The 19,275-nt window shown below is 46.2% G+C and overlaps 2 protein-coding genes across 2 annotated transcripts; one reads left to right on the forward strand and one right to left on the reverse strand.

The window, feature by feature from the left end:
* Window positions 1-955: 955 nt before the first annotated feature.
* Window positions 956-5,433, forward strand: LOC123428324 (MLO-like protein 14). Its single transcript, XM_045112521.1, has 15 exons — window positions 956-1,254; window positions 1,708-1,765; window positions 1,877-2,124; window positions 2,215-2,331; window positions 2,468-2,528; window positions 3,074-3,171; window positions 3,296-3,370; window positions 3,509-3,594; window positions 3,696-3,745; window positions 3,834-3,874; window positions 3,968-4,132; window positions 4,226-4,261; window positions 4,357-4,424; window positions 4,517-4,577; window positions 4,739-5,433. Exons 1-15 carry the CDS (start codon window positions 1,105-1,107, stop codon window positions 5,252-5,254), a joined length of 1,830 nt encoding a protein of 609 aa, XP_044968456.1. The 5' UTR covers window positions 956-1,104; the 3' UTR covers window positions 5,255-5,433.
* Window positions 5,434-5,877: 444 nt separating this feature from the next.
* LOC123428326 (fructan 6-exohydrolase) lies at window positions 5,878-9,981 on the reverse strand. The gene is made up of 6 exons (XM_045112522.1): window positions 9,767-9,981; window positions 9,580-9,588; window positions 7,201-8,099; window positions 6,591-6,991; window positions 6,389-6,485; window positions 5,878-6,289 (listed from the first exon to the last, which is right to left on the reverse strand). The coding sequence occupies exons 1-6, from the start codon at window positions 9,933-9,935 to the stop codon at window positions 6,086-6,088; spliced, it is 1,779 nt and encodes a 592-aa protein (XP_044968457.1). The 5' UTR covers window positions 9,936-9,981; the 3' UTR covers window positions 5,878-6,085.
* Between the last annotated feature and the right edge of the window lie 9,294 nt (window positions 9,982-19,275).

The raw sequence follows: 19,275 nt of genomic DNA on the forward strand, positions 1-19,275 counted from the left end.
CCGGTCGGGGGTGGGGTGGGGTGGGGTGGGGGGGTGTGTGTGTGGGGTAGCACAACGCCTTTCGTTTAAGCGGGAGAGAAAGGGTTTAATTAATTCTCCAACCGCTACACCGGACACGCACGTATCCTGTGTCAATCAGCACATGGAGCAGTGACACTGACCCCTCGGAGCCCACCCCCGCGCCGGCCCCACGTGGCAGCCGTGACACGTCAGCGTCTACGTAGCTCGCGTCGAGCCAGTCATGTGCCTGCCAGCCTCCCCGCCCTCCCTCGTGCTCCTGTCAGAGCTCCCTGTACTTGCAGAAGCAGCGAGGAAGGAAGCAGAGCCCCACCCCCGAATCTTCTTCCACCCCCGCATCATCCCATTTGTTTAGTTTAACTCCAATGAGCAGCTAATGATTCATTCCATCCCCATGCGACCGAGCGAGCGAGATGACAAGACTAGAGAAGAAGAAAGATTAGTGTAGTATAGTACAATAGGTGACAGTTGAGATCCCCTTTCAATCTGCTGGCACCTTCTTCTTCTTCTCCTTCCTGTGGAGCATTTTGTTGTTTCTCCACCTCCCTTCTGCTTCTTCTTCCCCCCGCGCTCACCCTTGATGCCAGCCGTTGCCGTCATCCTCCTGCCTCGGCCCGTCCGTCGACCAGCTCCCTTCCTAGCCAAGCTCTGAGCCGAGCATCCGAAGGAAATCGATCCGCTCCTGCTCCTGCTCTGCATTCCGTCTCCACCGTTGGTCTTCTTCTTCTTCTCCTCCTGCCGTCCGCGGCGCCATTGGGGAGAAGCGAGCGACAGCCTAAATATAGGCCGCGTGGTCGCCACGACCGAGACAGCAAGAACAAGGTGGGCATCGTATTGCTGCTCCTCCTCCAAGATCCCTATCCCCTTTCTCGCTCCCGGAGCTCCCCGTCGGAGGCCGGCCGGCGACGCGATGCGCCGCGTAGCCGTTGCGCCCCGGCCCCTCCCTGACTGGTGAGCACTGAGCAATGCGGCGGCGCGCGCCGGGTCTGGCAGAGGAATAGGAGGCGTCCGTCTGCCTGTCTCTCCGGTGTCGGTGTTGGTCTTGGGTACGTACGCTCGCGCGGTACAGAAGAAGGTGGGAGCAAGATGGCCGGCGGCGAGGGCGCCGGCGCGGGGGGCGGGACGGGGGAGATGCGGTCGCTGGCGCTGACCCCCACCTGGTCCGTCGCCACCGTGCTCACCCTCCTCGTCGCCGCCTCCCTCATCGTCGAGCGCTCCATCCACCGCCTCAGCAACGTCAGTAACCCCCACTCTCTCTCTCTCTCTGCCTGCAATATTTTCCTGTCCTGTTCTTCCCTTTTCCACCAAACACCAAACAGTTGGTCCGAACCATTCCGAATAACAACCCAAACGGCTCATTTTTTTTCTCCGCTACGGAATTTCGTCCTTCACTTACTTTCTTCTAGAAAAAGGGCACAAAATCCCTGTAGTATTACTTTTCCTACTACTGTACTCCGTGCACACTGAATCCCAAACAAAAATTACTCGATTTTAAAACACAAATGGGCAAAAAGGTTTTGCACGATCTCGTAAGCTTTTCTGGTGCAGCCTTGTTGTTCCCTGCAGCGTTGCAATGAGAGATCATATGCTGAAAACAGCTCTGCAGCCGGCGCAAGCTTTAATCCGATTCTCAATTTGCTCATTATCACTGGATGGGCTGACTCAATGTTGTTCTTGTGCTCTGTTCAGTGGCTGAAGAAGACTCACCGGAACCCGCTCTACAAGGCAATGGAGAAGATGAAAGAAGGTACGTACCCATCAATCTGTTGTTTGTCTGTTTGTCCCCTGTTCTGATTTATCTTCTTCGACTGCTGCGTAACAGGGCTAATAAACGGTGCCTTGCTCTGTTTTGATGTAGAAATGATGCTGCTCGGCTTCATATCCCTGCTTTTAGCGGCGACGTCGAGGATCATCTCCGGTATCTGCATCGACACCAAGTACTACAATAGCAGGTTCTCCCCGTGCACCAAAGAGGAGGTCGAGGAGTCATTGAGCGCCGAGCACGCCCTGACCCGCAAGCGCAACCACGTAATCGATGCTATCCTGCATCGTTCTCTCAGGAGGAACCTTAAGGCTCAGTACCATCAAGTTCAGGCTTGCCACGAGGTGCGTTTGGAAAGCTTCCTTGAAATGGCTATAAACTTGTTTGGGAATCCTTTCGCTTTCGGTAATTGTGGAAGCTCGTTTTGGTTGCAGGGCTTCGAGTCGTTTGTTTCGCATGAGGGTCTGGAGCAGCTCCACCGCTTCATATTTGTCATGGCAGTAACCCATGTTACCTACAGTTGCTTGACGATGTTGCTAGCCATACTCAAGGTTCTTGCCTTAGTATTTCCACCTTCGGTTGTTATATTTGGATGGGAATGAATGTTAAATTGATGCTGCTTCCTGCATCCTATAATCCTGCATTGGTAAGTTCTGAATATCGTGCCTAATCTTTGGATGTTGGCAGGTCCATACATGGAGAAAATGGGAAGATGAAGCATTTAGAGATAACCATGAATCTTTTTCCCGTGAGTGTACTTGTCTTTACCCCTTCATCTTTCAGAACAAAGGACATAATACAATGCCGAAACACATCTAATTTCATTATGCGAAGTAGATCTGTGAGCTTCTAAAAGTGAGAAACCATAATTTAAACAAAAGCATTTCAGAATGCGTAACTTAACAGAAGCGATTGAGGACAATGAAATCAGTATTAGCTTCTTATATGGTCCCATCGAAAAAACAGATCCTGAGATAATATGTGTTACATGGTTTTGTTAGGAAGATTTTAAGCATGTCTTTTATGCTTGCTTTAGCAGTTCATCTTGTCTGAATTTTGCAACCATGTTAATTCCTCTAAATAAATTTTTCTGATCCTATTTGTTTTATTTCCCTAAACAAATGTTTTGAAAATCTAGGCAGGAAAAACATTCTGATGCATCAAATACACCTTGGTTTTACTTCTGTAACTGCAGCAAACATTGTCGTGGAGTTATTGGTGCCACTGTATACTTAGCCATGTTGCCTTTAACCTCCATCTGATGGTTCCTCTTCTAATTTGCCTGTAAAACAGAGATTGCGTATGCATCAGCAACTAGAAGGCAACCACCAGCACTTACCAAATCCTCTTCATTCAGATTTTGGAGTCAAAATAATGCTGTCATGTGGGTGGTATGTTGAGTAAAATAATTATTGTTGCTCATCTTAGGCATAAATTTCTTCTTTCATGTAACAGAGCTACTGTTTTTTCACTGTTATAGCCATCACCTAAGATTCTTGTTGTGTCATTATACAGTTTTGCTTCCTCGCACAATTTGGTCAATCTGTTGTTCGAGCTGACTACCTTATCCTCCGCAAGGGTTTCATAATGGTAAGATAGTTATCCTGGGCCATCTTTGGTAGAAATGCTCTTCCTGAAAGGCCGACACTCTGTTGATTTTTTTTTTAAAAAATTTATACCTTTTGAGAAAGATATACACACTCGTGTCTGACTTAATAATAATTTCAGAACCACAATCTTCCACCAACATACGACTTCCACACTTACATGATACGTTCAATGGAAGAGGAGTTTGAGAAGATTGTTGGAGTGAGGTTAGTGTGTCTGCGTGCTTGCCTGCTTATGAATGTTAACCGTGCTCTGTTTTTTTCCCCATTGGAGAAACCTTATCAGCTAACTTGATCCTTTGATGCAGTGGAGTACTGTGGGGCTTTGTTGTTGCTTTCATGCTATTTAATGTTGATGGTAAACTGTGAACTACTCTTCTTCCTACAGCTGATATATTTCTGTTTCCTCGTTTTATCTAATGTCAGACATGTCGATTTTGTTGCAGGATCTAACCTGTACTTTTGGATAGCCATCCTCCCTGTTGCTGTAAGTCACAACCTGCTTCTTGTATATTTTCGACAATGTAGGTAGTTTCACCTCAAATTTTGATGGTCTCAACTGGATTCAAATGCTCCGTAGCTTGTTCTTCTAGTCGGTGCGAAACTGCAGCATATAATAGCGATTTTAACATCAGAGGGTGCAAAGCTGACTGCATTTGGACCAAGGATAAAGCCACGCGATGATCTCTTTTGGTTCAAGAAACCAAAGTTTCTCCTGTGGCTGATTCATTTTGTTCTCTTCCAGGTAAACCTACAATGCTTATTAATGTGTGCTCAAATGATAGAAATTAAGCGCCGACTTAAACTTATGCATGTGGTGGTTTAATAATTTCTGCAGAATGCATTCGAGCTGGCTTCTTTCTTCTGGTTCTGGGTACCACTTCTTACTTGGCTGCTAACAGTATTTACGGGAAATTCAGTTAAGAGGTGGTATGAGGTAATTAACATAGCTGTATCTTTTTGCTGCAGTGGCAATTTGGTTATGATTCATGCTTCATCAAAAACCACCTACTGGTTTACTGCCGCCTTGTATTGGGGTAAGCAGTTCGTAGAAGTTATACTTAGTTTCTGTGTTCCATTAATTTTCTCGTTTTTCGTCATTATGGTAAGCCACAATCTATAATTTCAGGTTTGCTGGACAGTTTCTCTGCAGTTACAGTACGTTGCCTGTTTATGCGCTTGTCACACAGGTAACAGTCTATTCACATGCCATGCCACAACAACGTTTTAAAGTAGTTGAATGAATCATCAAGATACCATTACGCATTTGGGGATGCATATGTTCCATGTTCCCATTTGCTGTTTCTCGATGAAAATATGGCTAAATACACTGTTGCTGGTACGACAACAGATGGGATCAAAGTACAAGGCTGCCCTGATCCCCAACAGGATCAGAGAAACCATGCACGGGTGGGGCAAGGCCACGAGGAAGAAGAGGAAGAAGCGGCGCGGTGACGATTCCACCATCCGCACGGAGACCAGCACTGTGTGCTCCCTCGACTACGAGGACGAGGATGACGATGGCCATGGTCATTCCGATGATGCCACGACACCGAGGTTGCCGCCATACCTCAAGATCGAGCTGCGGCCAATGCGGGGCGGCGGCGGCATTCCGAGACCGGGCATGCTGAGCCACCATATTCCGACCGGTGGCAGCAACTGGACCCCCGGCGGCAGCTCCCAGCACGCGTTGCTCCAGCGACAGGGCTCAGCCTCAGCCTCTGCGCCGTCATCACCTCCACCTAGCAGCCATGACCGCGGTGTCGTAAGGTCGGCGTCAATGCCGGGGATCGCTTCCGTGGCAACGATAGCCTCGACGATAGGCCTTACCACCCCGCCGTCTCGTCTGAGCGATGCCAATTCATAGGACACTAGACTTTGTGTTACTTATACGATGATGACGACGATGACTGATGAGAGATAATGCTAGGATCATATCATAGATGAGAGAAATATATACTTCATTTTGTGGTCATATAAGATGGTGTATATAGAGACATATAGTGTTACATGATCAATTATAGTAGTGCGTGTCATCAGAACTTAGAGACTGTTTGGTTTAAAGAATTTCAAAGGACTTTATAGAGGAAAGTTAATCCAGCGTCAGCATTGATCTTGACAACATCTGCCCATGGTGCAATCCAAATAAGAAAGACAACACAATAAAAAAGGGTCAGTTGTGATAGCGTTCTTCCCAAATTACTAAACAGATCATCATCATCAACCATGACACAATCGCCCCCGCGTTGCTTCCTATTCCTTCACACCGACGTCAAAAGGGAAAGGACACACATGTGCATCTAAAACTCATGCACTAGCCTTCGTCATGTGTGGCTTTGATTACCGCTATATGTCTAATCAGTCATGTTTCGAGCCTCACTTGTACATATTATTAAACTAGTGTGTAGTTCCTCCTGAGACCGAGTCGGTTTTAACCAGTCACCCGCCATGCACAATAACCCCTCACTTCTACATATTAAACTAGTGTGTAGCTCCTCAAGTGTTTGACACTCGTTATTTTCACATTGAAAATTTGAAGCTGCTACAATAACCCCTTACTTTTCAGGGGAAAATGACATGGGTCATACTGGCTCGCACCATGAGGTGGCGGTCGAGTCTGTCATAATTCGACCCTCACTTCTATTTATTAAACTAGTGCGTAGTTCCTCCTCTGACCGAGTCGGTTTTAACTATACACTTAAGGAAGTCGCCCGCCATGCACAACGTTTACAGCAGCCGTGGCCAGCCTCCATGCTTCGAGTTTGGACACCTTCACGAGTCCGGTCCCGTTATTGAACACGAATACATGGCTATTTTTGTTTTCGGCGTGCTCAGGGTACACCCGTGCTGTGATGCACGTCCTCCCCCCGCCTCCAAAGCTCTCCACCACTGAATGGTCGATCTATTAATTTGTTGGGAGAAGGGAACAAAATCACAAGATGCTATTGCATCCGATGCATCTATTTTAAGCAAAGGATTGACGAAGAATTTAGATTAGTACCAATGTTCTAAGAGATATGCTCCTCCCGTGCTGCTCGATGTCTATGTCCACAAACCCTCCATACGGCGACTTGTACACCTTGTCTCTCCCACTCGATCTACTCATGTGTTGCAACACGAGGTTCAGGCGTTAAAACAAAGAAAAATATAGGGTTTGCAACAGCCGATAATTTCATCTGAAATAAGTTCTAATCGTACGGTACCTTGTGAGGTCGGTGCACATGAGAACTTTGTACTTTTGGTCGTGCCTGAACACTCTGAAGAAGATGGCCGTGTGCTCCTGCAAGTCACTGGAGGCCATGACGAGCAGCCCGAATGGGCCGACCCCGCCCGGCACGGACGCGCCCTTCTCCGCGCATAGCTTCTGGGTGTCCAGCAGCCAGTTGGGTTGGAAGGTCTCTGCCTCTTCCAGGGACGGGATCTCGAAGATGGCCTCCACGTCAGCCTGCGCGCCCACGCCAACGATCTTCTTCACGCCGCCGGCGTTCACCTGCGCTCCGAGCATGCCGACGACTCGTTTGCTCCTCAACCTCTCGATCTCCTCGATTGGCCACTGTCGTAGCTGCTTGCCATCTCCGTCCATCCACACCTTCCTTGGAACTGTCTAAATAATTATAGTTGAGCATGATCAGTTAGTTGATTGGAAATGGACCGGGAATGTATTCCCACAACATAGCTAATGATATATACTCCTTCTGTGTCTATATAATTATAGTTTGGAAGAACTTCTAGTAATGGTTGGAAATGGGGACGGATGGAGTAGTTTGAAAGAACTTCTAGTAATGGTTGGAAATGGGACGGGAGAATGCGCACCTGAACGCCGGACCAACCCCTGGCGATGTCGTCATTCGCGTTGTCGGATTCACTAGCCCACGACCATAGCACGCGCCGGTTCTTGCGCGAATCAAAGAAGGACTTGGACGCGTAGACGTGCCCGTAGTCGAACCGGCGCCAGGTCCGGCAGTCGTCGACGCTGCGCTCGCCGTCCACCTCCGGCACGAAGGTGTCCGCCACATCGTCGTACCTCCCGACCGCGTAGTAATCCACGGTCGTGTTCATCACGCTCAGCTTCAGCACGTGCCTCACAGGCACAGCGCCGCTCGCTGTTCCGAGTCGCCCCTCCTCCACGCCAGGCTCCGCCACCGGGAACAGGTCCGGGCATTCGACCATGCCCGCAGCACGCGACGTGTACAACGGCATGGCGTTCCGCTTCCATTGCCGGAAGTCCTTACTCCGGTAGATGAGCGTGGAGGCAATGCCGTTGATGCCGCCGACCTTGGCCGCGACGGCGATGCGCCATAGGCCGTCGCGGCCTACCCAGGCCGTGGTAGGGTCGCGGAACTTGTCTCCGGGGACGTCGGCCGGGAGCGGTATGACGGGGTTGTAGGCGGGCTTGACCCACTCGCGGAGCAGCGGGTCGGCAGGGTTCTTGGGGAAGGCGACGTTCTGCACCTGCACCTCCTTATTGGTGGCGTTGATGCGGCCGGTGTAGAGCAGGGCCGGGATGCCGCCGGGGAGGATGGTGGCGGAGCCTGACCAGCAGCCGTCGGAGTCGAAGGGGGCGGTGGGGTCGAGCGCGGTGTCGAGGGCGTCCCAGTTGACGAGGTCGCGTGAGACGGAGTGACCCCATGAGAGGTTGCCGGGACTCCACATTGCGCCCAGCGGATTGTACTGGTAGAACATGTGGTATACGCCGTTGTGGTACATCGGACCTGTAATTAAGTCATGCAACGGAAATAACCGACGGTTAATTAACTCTGGAAAAACACCGTGCGTATGGTAAATAAAAGAAAAACTGCGGGGGGGATTTTCCAAGCAAACCATGTTGAAGAATAAACTAGTGCAAAAGATCGTTGTTGAAGAATGAAGAGTGGTCGACAACAGATGATTATTGAAGAATAGACCGTGGATGGTGTTTGTGGTCAATGTATATATAGTTTGATGGACAGTACGATGGTGTGGTGTGTCGCACCTTACCCTTATCTATCGTGCGGTGCCGCAGGAATGCCCGTGCGAGCACGCATAGAAAGAACGGGAGTGTGCCGACATGCAACGTCCTCATCGGATTCCAAATACAGCCACGTGAACTAATCAAAATCAAGCACTAGGCACTAGCTACAGTCAGCTCCAATAGTGAAAGTTGTTACTACTGTTCACATCAGTGTTGTCCGGAGATCGATCACGAATATCTCCTTGCAACAGACAGATCGACGACAACTCAAGGTATCCAGTGATGTTAACGTGCAACTCACGGACGGTCCAGGCCGGGAGAGAGACCTGCTTGTCTTGTGTGCTTACTGCTTAGTATGTTAACAATTTTTATTAATAAAAGGATGACACTAAAATTACGGAAATGTATGTACATAATTGAATTATTGGATACAAATGTGTAGTCATATGACTGTTGTGAATACAACAGTTACACAGCAAAATGCATTGGAGCTCCCGGATGTAACGTACCCCTATATGGAACTTCCATTAAAAATACTGAAAAATATTTAAAAATTCTGAATTTTGGGATATAAAACATGGGCGTCCGTTGTACATCCATACCCATTTTCGCAGGGAATGGGCACTCGTGGTGTGTCTGTTGCATTGGAATTACGATTGTTGCGAATATATCCCTTAGAAAATATGATTGTTGCGAATATATCCCTTAGAAAATATAATTATCAAACATGTTTGTTAGTTATGGAAAACTTGTAGCATAGTAAGTGGTGGAACCTAGAGAGTGAAATTTGGGGAGGTTGGAATGATAAAAAAAGGGAGAGGGATCTTCTGGCGAGGCTTTCCAAATGATAAAAAAAGTTGGTATCTTCCGTTGTACTCGCTCTCACGTGGCATAAAAAACTGACGTCCAATACAGGCACACACACACAGTGCAATGACAAGAACACTTGACACAGAGCAACCCTCTCGGAGTCATGGGCGGATTTAGGATGTGTCTTCCATTCTTCCTCTACCGTCTGCTCAGTGTCCAAGGATGGCAACGTTCCTACCGACAGGTTGATCAAGACGGGAATCTAAAGACAAAATCAAGGTGGAAACTCCAGTACTCCAATCACAAGTGTCCAATATGTGAGGTGTCCTAAGCACCTAATCTAGCAAACAAGCAAGCAAGCAAGCGCACTCACTGCTCGATCGAGCAAGCACGCGGAGCAATCATCTATAGAAGAGCATGTGCATACGTACCATTCGGATCTGCTCAGCACCATCCGGAAGTAACCATATTATGCATGCATGCATGAATGATCCATCCATCATCCGAGCCAGCAAATTGGTCGGCCATGTACAGTCCACACGAAGAATCAGATTAGCTAGTAGCTTAATTCATTCAGTCAGAAGAGAGCAGCTAGTTCTATATGGAGATCCTACGTACCGTTCTGCCAGTTCTTAGCAGGCATGAAGTGGTACGCGGGCCTGATGCCCACGCCATGGCGGACTAGCGAGCTCTCCGCTTCGGAGAGCCGGCGGAGTGAGGAGGACGGCAAGAGGAGAAGGCAGAGGTGGAAGGCGACGACGCAAGCGGCGAGAGGGAGCCTGGCCATTGCCACCCACAGCGGGGAGGATGAGAGCGGCGCTGTGGTTGGACCGGTGGTTGATCTCCCCCTCGGAGTCGACGAATTTATAGCGCGCCAAGCAAGTTGCGGACGTGGACGTTCACTCGCAGTCACAGCACTGGCCATAATATGTGCCGTCCATCAGTAGTGATCTGAAGGTCGGGAGCCAATCAATATCTTTTTTTTAATGCAGTAAAGATGCGAGCGTTTATATAAACACACATACATTTATCCTTATAAATGCATACACACATCGATTCTACGTGTATGAGCAACTTCGAGATACGGATCCGGCATATCAAGTTAAGATTTACAAAGTCATAATATGTGTCTCGTCGTTGACGAAAACATGTTTTTTTATTAAGTGCACATCTTCGAAAATTTTAAAATAAATTTAAAAATAATATAAGCATTAAAAATTAAATCTTGATGGGTTGGGATACAACTGTCTTTTTAATCATTCAAGCGAAGAATGGTTTACAGATAATCAATACTTGAGGACCCTAGCAGCACTAGTTTCAGGGCCTCTTTGATTCGTAGGATTCTCAAAATGTAGGAATAGGAAAAACGTAGGAATAGAGTGACATGTCCTTTTCTACACTACAGGATTTGGAAGTGTGTTTGATAGCACAGGAAAAACAAAAGAATTCTACAAAGAGGTTTGAGTGGATGGAATTTTTTTTCTAAAATGTAGTACAAACGGATCCTATGAAAAAATTCCAAAGGATTTCAATCCTTCGAATCAAACGACCATCGTAGAAAAAAATCTTAAGGATCCAAATCCTCTAAAAATCCAATGAAATTCCTTTGTATCAAAGGAGCCATCAAGGAACAGAGGTTGGCTGAGTTGGCATGAGCATGGGCACATTCTGGAGAAGAATATTTTTTGTACGGTGGCAGGTGCGCATGCGGAAATGGTCCGTACTCGTCGGCGTCGGCGTCGGCGTCGCCGCCTGCTGGCCGGTCTGCCGTCGCATATGCAGTGGGCGCGCGGCGGAGTTTAGTCCATGCTCATTTCCTTGTATCATAAGCATGGCTGACCCTGACAAGGCATCATCTTCAGCAATTCGCAGTGCACAGGCATAAGAAACTTTTGATAATATACAAGAATTCTGAAAGAGAGCAGGAACCTGCGAGACGGGCCAGACTGCAGGTTCGGCGTCGCAGGCGCACGCACACAGGGCGACCCGGGGCGCACCTAGTATTGAACCTGCTAGAACCATGGACCAAACTACTACCCACCCTTTGGGCTACTCTAATGTAAGTCACGAAATTCCATTTCAAAATTCGGATCCGACTGTACGATTTTTTTTTGCCATGCAATAAAAAAATACTCACTGGCCGGACATCTGAAAAGTGAGAACCCTCATATATATATATAGTGGTACCAAACTGGAAAAGGTTTGGGGCTGTCAAGACGTTCATCTCCTCGGACTTTGACAACGTGAACCCGTCATAGACTATCGCCGAGGCGTCTGCTTCATGACCCTCCGACAACATTCATGCCGCTCAGAGTGGAAGCGATCCGACGATGCAAGCCCAAACACACCGTCGGTTCTCGTCTCTCAAACCCCCACGCCAAGTTGTCCTCCCCTCTTACATCAAGCCACACGGGTGCTACGAGTAGTAACTCATTGGTGGTGGCGTGTCCTCGTCGGCGGCCAACAAATTCCTATCCAAGGCGAAATGTTGGGCGTCTGTAAAATCGGTTGTCTCGTTAGGTTGGATTCTCGTTGACCCCTACCTTCGAAAGGACTGGGTCGTAAGTCGTTCTATCATGCAGACCTCCGCCCATGCTTAGCGGCCAACTCCTTAAAGCGGAGTTGGATGAGTCCAAGCACTTGGCTTGCCTCCAAGGCAACAACGAGCACTCATGGGGTGTGGACTAGGGGTACTCAACACATCATCTTCCGGCCAATATGGCTGGTCCGAGAACCCTCATGACGGTTTATTATTGCACCACTTCGGACAACCTATGATGTATACAAGAAACATTTCATAAAACTTAACGCACAAGACGAAGACCCTTCAAAATTCGAAGTCTCCTGTACATTATGTAAACCAATGCTAGACAAGTCCACAAAACTAGTAGCGGAGATAGACCTAGGGCAATTAGGGCTATAGCCCTAGGCCTAGTAGCAACTTCCCTTGTAAATTTTTCTTGTATTGTGAAAATCATCAGAATGTATCACTTAAGCTAGCTAAGCCCTAGGCCTAGCTTGATGCTAGCTCCGCTACTGCACAGAACATATTCTTGACATCCAAGAATTTAGATTCATTCACATATGATTTCAAGGTAGATCAACATATACTTTGTACCCCATCCATAATGAATACAATACAAGGAATATGTAGGGTTTTACCTTTTCGAGAGGGCGCAAACCTAGGTAAATACCATTGTTGAGGAAATCGTTAACTGATAACTGCTCGGTTGGCTGACGAGTAGGGTATTAATAGACTAATCGGCAAGTTAATCAGCCATTTAATCCATTAAGCGGGCAATTTATCAGTTAATCGGCTATTCGGTGACCCTACGAGTAGGGATTAATAGTCAAGTTAACCGGTTAATCGAACAAATTCTTGAACAGGGGTAAATACCATGTCTCTTTTCTTCCAATTACCATCTAGTCAAGATTACCAGCTCGGGATCCCCTACCCAAGATATGCTGAATTTAGCTTCATCATTGGTGGCCAATGCAGGTCCATCTGGTAGTCGCCATGGTGTGATGGGAATTATGATCGGCTCCTTTGTGATCTACGTGTCGAAACATATTTTCATTGTCACCTCGGTTGGTCACCTCGGACGGGATGAGGTCTAAACCCGAGGTCAGATTTGTCAGACATTGATGTGCGTCTTCATCGACAACAACTTCAATCTCAACCGAGATCATAGGAGAATCGTCCATGGAGCTAAGTGCTCGACGTCAACATTGTCCTGGGGAAACTATGCAGATTTTCTGGAAACGAATTTGTGTTCACCATATCCCCGCCTCCTCGAGCATCGTTTTGACGAACCATTTGGTGGAATTGTGTGAAACTGGGTCCACAATGATCCTGTCAAATTTCATTGTAGTGCGACGTGGAATCTCTGGCAATTGCCAATATACGAGAGCCCTCTTAGAGATTTGTGCGGGAATCCACACGAGTTCGGCCCGAACAGTCTAGCGGTTAGCTCGGACATCTTTTTGAAGATCCAATTGTGAATCTGCTGCGGAATTCCATGTCAACAATCTCTCAAAATTTGTACTCAATTCGACACTGCAAATTCCGCCAACCGCCCCAGGAGTGCATCGATTTTCGGATTTGTTTTCTCCATGAAAACAAATTCGATCCAAGTTCATCTTTTTCATGAATGGGTTACATGGCATCCCTTTTGGAGGAATTTGTTTTAAGGTCTTGTGTTTTGGTCTCAAACACGTGCCTATAATTTTGAGCCTTTTGCAAGGTGCTCTTCATGGTCGTGCCGGTGTCAAAGGGGGTATGACCTTGTTGCTCCAAGGATGTCGACTTGCGCTAGCCATGATGTTGCTACGTCGGGGCGATGTCAACCACGTCTCATTGCCACCTTGGATAGCCAACCTGGACTTCAGCAACGCCAAGGCCACATGGTGACCCCACATTTTGCGCAGGTTGGGCACACCGGCATCACTGCGCCGCGACTTCTTCAAGTCGACGTCGACCTCATCATGAATTCCGACATGTGTTGGCATCGTCGCGCTGTCTCTTCATCAAGCCGACGTCCACCACACCGATCTGCTCTGTCGTATTTATTGACGTGGGTGATCCGACATCACTACATCAGCATTCTTCTTACCTTGTTCGGTCTGGGGGCTTCTCTATCTCTTCACCGACCTTCTCCCAGGGCCCCGACATTAACCCACTTACCTGCTCCATCACCTCGGTTGGACTATCGGCTTCGCTTCGACACACCGACAGTATTGTGTCATCACTTCATCGAGTCAAGGCCCTCGCCCGTCCACCTCAGGACCAGCTTGGTGACTGGGACCTCGTCGCGTGGCAAGTTCGGACAACATCATGAACGCGTTGAACAAAAGACCAGCTAAGTCGCTTCCAAACTCAATTCTTTTCAATTTTTATTTTCATCAATTAAGAATTCTATTTTTGTCAAATAAAAACTTGTTTGTTAAAAACAGCTCCTGTACCAAAATTAAATGGGAGCTCATAAATTAGTATGTGTTATTTTGTGATAAGTACTTTTTTCTTAGTGGTTGCAAAGTTTTATTTTGCAACTACTTTTTCGGCTTGAATTACGGTAAGATATCCGACAACCAGGCTCCTCTATATCATCGTAAGTGTTTAGAACCGGTGTGAGAAACACCCTGCCTTTGAGATAAGGAGGTTGAAGCAGAAGGCCAACTAACTTGAAGCCTAGAGATGGACCTATCATGTGAAAACAGGAGTAAAGCACAAATTAATTTTAAGACATGAAAAACTCAATTTAATTCTGACGTAAATATTTTTTGGAAGTTTTTCGTCTCGCGAGCTTTCGACATTGTTAACCTGTTGTATGTTCTTTTTCTTTCAGGAGGCAGGATATCCTCTTGGGGGAGGTGTCATGTGTTGTAATTTTTCTTGGGGGAGTAGGAAATATCTTTTCCGACCCATAGTTCGATATCTTGTTTTCCGAGTTGTACCTAGACGATGGCAAAACTAATAACAAGGTTGAACCAGTTCCCGAGGAGATACGATCCTAGGGTCGGTCATGTTGCTCAAACCAAGTCTCGGGGGTTACTGCATTGATGACCCAGTGCAGAAAATTTCAAAGTACTACTCCCTCCGTCCCAGTTTATAAGGCATGCACGTGTACCTAGGTCGTCAATTTGACTTATATAAGATATATTATTTAACATAAAAATTATATCATTAGAAAATAGAACATCTAAAGTTTCTAATGATATATTTTTTGTAATATATGTCTTTCATTAAGTTGATCAAATTGATGACCTAGATACACGTGCCGGCCTTATAAATTGAAACGGAGGGAGTATATGGTTTCCGGGGAGATTACGATCCACAAGACGGTGGGCACCATCCGACCTGATTCTCGGGGGCTACTGCACACCGAATTTCTATTCCTAAAGTATGCTATTGAGCAAGGATTTAATCCTCCGGGTGATTTCGTGAATCTATCTTAGTCTCAAGGGCTACTGGGTTAAGTTGTCTTATGCTATTATTCAGGTGCATACCCGACTTTGAGCCGACACACGCTATACATCTCGATAGAGAATAAATTGCACCAATAAAAAGAAGAAATAAAACCGCGAAAAATCAGCCCAAGATATAGGTGGTTCCCCATCTCGGAAGCAGTTCGGCGTGGCGGCCGGCTACGAGTGGCTGGGTGCACATGAGACTTTTTAGGCATAAAGCTCGCCTAAAACTCATTTTACATTTTGAAGACTGATGTGGTCTATGTCACCTCCGATGGAGTCTGACGTTGGAGCTCGGTTGCCCAAAGACAAGTTGGAGCTCGGTTGCCCAAAGACACGGCTGCACAGAAAACATTTCAAGCTCGAGGTGTGGCGTAATAAATAAGAATTTACTTGATAAAGAACGAAAGAACTTATAGGGGCTATTTGGATGCCCGACATATGAACTCTTCGGATACACCTCGACGATTCTCAAGACCCCAAACGAAATGGTTTGTTGAATCGACTTTCAAGACCGGCAACTTAGGAAGAAGAATATTTCAGAAAAAACGAGGAGCGTCCCTAACTTGAAGACAGGTTCACGGGCTACTGATGGTGTTCTAGACGAGGTGTACTCATCATGTCCTATGGTTGGATGATTAGAGGGACAATGGTATCCGCAGCCCATCAGGGTTCAATTCTTGATGCTCGTATTATTCCTGCATTTATTTTGGGATTTTCGATGATGCGCATTCAGTGGAAGGAGACGTTTTCGTCGATGACGAGGCGCCTACGAGGACTTCGTAAATCTTAAAATGATATGACGACTCAGTCTCTTAAAGATGCACATAAAAATAATGTTGTGTGTATATGTTCATAGGATTAAGTGTATGCACGTTTGTACGAGCGCTTGCGTCTGTATTTTGTTAAAAAAACATTTACAAAATGAAAATTTACGGTCTTTTATAACATCTGTTGAAGTTTAACATAAAAACATATTATTTATTTATTTATTTATATTTATTTACTGTTTATGCAACCTCTCATTTGAGCTCGTGAGCAGTTGGACACTTTCGGTTGGATGATGCTTAAGCTGCTCTATATATCCCACCAGTCTAGTAAAATGCACCGGAGAGACAGCATGTGTTAGAACGTGTTACATTAACGGTACCAAGCATGCAAATGATAGATACGGTATTAATTCTCATAATACTTATAGTTGAAGGTATTTGTATTATTGTTCTCAACCAGGAGTACTTATTAACACATCGTGTACGAACTAACTAGTCCAGATCGATAAGTGAACGGTGGTGGAGGGCTTCGGCGACGTCGTGCGGACGACGGCGACGGACAGCAGGCGCGTGTACGCGTCCAAGAATTAACGGATAGACTAACGCCGTGAACAGTGGAGCCAGCGGTTGGGTTCCACTGACCGGACGTCGCGAAAGTGAAGCATCGGTTGTGGCCTAGAGCTGGCGGTCTCTCTCATCCATCCTCACGTTTGTAAAAATGGCAAATGGGAGTGTGGACACGATGGATGTGGAGCAATAAGAGCATGTAGAGTCGAATCTTTCAAAACCACCTCAAACGTACAGGTAACACCTTCGGTCATTGACGGATCAAAAATTAATCTAATCGAACCCCTTATATCCATCTCAAACGTTCGTACTGACCGGTATCCTTTATTTTTATCTTAAATATGAAAATAATATGAGGGCGCACTAACGCGTTTCGAAATGTCCGGTCAGTACGTCACGTAGGACGCGAGCACACTCCGGACCATCTTTTTTATTTCTTTATTCATTCTTTTCTTTTTCTTTCTTTTTCTTCATCAACCACAAATAACCGAACATATGAAAAAAAAATATGAGAGATGCGGTTGCACAAATAAAAAAGCAGGGGTTAAAACAGACACGACCGATCACTGGCCGGACGCGTCCACGAATGTTTGAGGGACCGGATTTATAAGTTCCTGCTGTAGATGCTGTCAGCTAGTCTAATCAAGCACTAGGCTAGCAGCTACCGTTGACTCCAATAGTGAAAGTAGTTTGCCACTACATACATCCTTGCTGTCCTATGATGTTTCGCTTCTTTGCATATGCACGAATATCCCCTTGCAACAGATAGAAACTCAAGGTATCTAGACATCTAGTGATCACTGATGTTAATGTGCAACTCACTGGAGATGTGACGTGTGATTGCGTGTGTTGTGTTGAGCGCTTGTGTGTGATTAAGAGCTGGAGACAACATTGCTGGGAGTATGCATATTGACAAAATAAAAATGGACATTGTTACTAAGTTTGTTGAAAAATATGTACATAATTACAGGTGGAACGAGGTGAGTGTGATTTCATCGACGTAGGTACATAGTATGACCAATTGATTCCAAAAGGACGACAACTTTTTTTTAAGTCGACGCATAGTATGACTAGGTCTGTAGGAAAATTATCAAAAACTAGACTATCAAATAATAATAATAATAATAATAATAATATAAATATTTTATTGTCTGCGGTTGCTGAAGGTCTTCCCACAAACTTGGTTGCACCATTTGAACAACAATTTGTGATATTTCACAAAACAAAAACAACAATTTGTGATATCTAGTGACCCCTGATGTTTACATTTTGCACACGCATGGTTGAGAGAGAGAAGTCACATACGTGAATGCATTAAGGAGTGCACGTGTTTTTTTCTTTTTTAAATATAGTACAGACGCAAGTGTTGATATATACGCGCATACACTAACTCCTATGAACGTACACACGCACACCCTGCCCCTATGAGCACCTCTGAGAGACTAAGCCAGCATATTATCTTGAGATTTACGAAGTCATCGTAGCCGCCTTGTCGTCGACTGAAACGTCTTCTCCCACTGTAAGCGTATTTCCGAAAATTCTGAAATAAATCTAGAAATAATACACGCATCAGGATTCAAACCCTGGTGAATTTAGGATACCACTGTCCCTCTAACCATTCAACCACAGGTCGGTTTATGGAGTGCGCGTGTTGTGTTGTACGTGTGCGTGCGTGTGGTGAAAAATTTCAGACATATTAACGGGAGTGCGCTCAAAACTGGAAAGTATTAAATTGTTAAAACTGTGTCCACCCTTTGATTAAAAAATTGATACTTAGTAGTTTTACTACAAACCTCTTTGCACCATTTGACGCCTACACTGCTGCAGAATTTGGTAAGGGGGCAGAGTTGGCTGAGGTGGCACGCGCATGGACACATTCAGGTGCGGCACTATTGTCTCGATCCATTCCATCATCTCGTCTCTCTGGCGCGCATGTGGACATGGCACGTACTCGTCGGCGCCTCCGCCCCCCTCCAATAGCTGCACGGTCTAGCCGCCGCCTGGTGTCCGGTCTCCCGTCGCAGTGTGCGGTGTGGCGGAGTTCAGCCCATGCTCACGTCTTTTTTATCATTTACAGTAAATATAAGTCTTTTTAGAAATTATACTACTGGACTATATACGGATGTATATAGACATATTTTAGATTGTAGATTCATTCATTTTACTCTGTATGTAGACTTTTAGTGAAATCTTTCAAAAGACTTATATTTAGGAACAGAGGAAGTAATCTGCATGCATGGCTGACCCTGACAAGAAATTCTAAGAATTCTGAAGAGGAGGAACGTGCGAGACGGGCCAGACTGGAGCTTGGGTGTCACAGGCGTACAAGGGGACCTGCGGACCAGTGGAGCATCTACAAGCGGACGCACAAAATTGACTAGTCGCCCTCAAATGATCACTTCCACGACCGGGTATTTCATTAGCAAATTGTTATTTCCATACAATTTTTTTTTTTGAAAAGGAGGCGTTGCCCCGGCCTCTGCATCGAGTGATGCATGCAGCCATTTTATTGATAACGCAAAATGGTCCGAGACAAAACTACAAAGTAGTCTGAGAAAGAGAAAAACAAGACAAAAGAAATTACACGGCGATCAGACCACCGAAAAGCCGACTACAACCCACAGATAAGCTGGGCTAAGGACCAATCCTATTAGCATGCCGCCATCCATATCGGTTGAAGATAACCTGAGCTACCATCTCCCATCGGACACACCCAGTAACCAAAGGCTCCCTGGTTTCCACATGAGTGAGTAAGGACCACGTGCGGATCAATCCGGTAGCCCTGAAGATGACCTGCAAAAAGTTAATGTGATGTAATCTGTT

Source organism: Hordeum vulgare, chromosome 2H (assembly GCF_904849725.1).
Source record: "Hordeum vulgare subsp. vulgare chromosome 2H, MorexV3_pseudomolecules_assembly, whole genome shotgun sequence".
Lineage (NCBI taxonomy): Eukaryota > Viridiplantae > Streptophyta > Magnoliopsida > Poales > Poaceae > Hordeum > Hordeum vulgare.

Bases quoted from the DNA above. Each gene is read 5' to 3' on its own strand.
- LOC123428324 (XM_045112521.1), top strand. From the start codon at position 1,105: ATGGCCGGCGGCGAGGGCGCCGGCGCGGGGGGCGGGACGGGGGAGATG. The intron at 1,255-1,707 runs GTCAGTAACCCC...TGCTCTGTTCAG, and splicing joins CCATCCACCGCCTCAGCAAC to TGGCTGAAGAAGACTCACCG. The intron at 1,766-1,876 runs GTACGTACCCAT...GTTTTGATGTAG, and splicing joins AATGGAGAAGATGAAAGAAG to AAATGATGCTGCTCGGCTTC.
- LOC123428326 (XM_045112522.1), bottom strand. From the start codon at position 9,935: ATGGCCAGGCTCCCTCTCGCCGCTTGCGTCGTCGCCTTCCACCTCTGC. The intron at 6,992-7,200 runs GTGCGCATTCTC...ATAATTATTTAG, and splicing joins GGGGTTGGTCCGGCGTTCAG to ACAGTTCCAAGGAAGGTGTG. The intron at 6,486-6,590 runs GTACCGTACGAT...ACACATGAGTAG, and splicing joins ATGTGCACCGACCTCACAAG to ATCGAGTGGGAGAGACAAGG.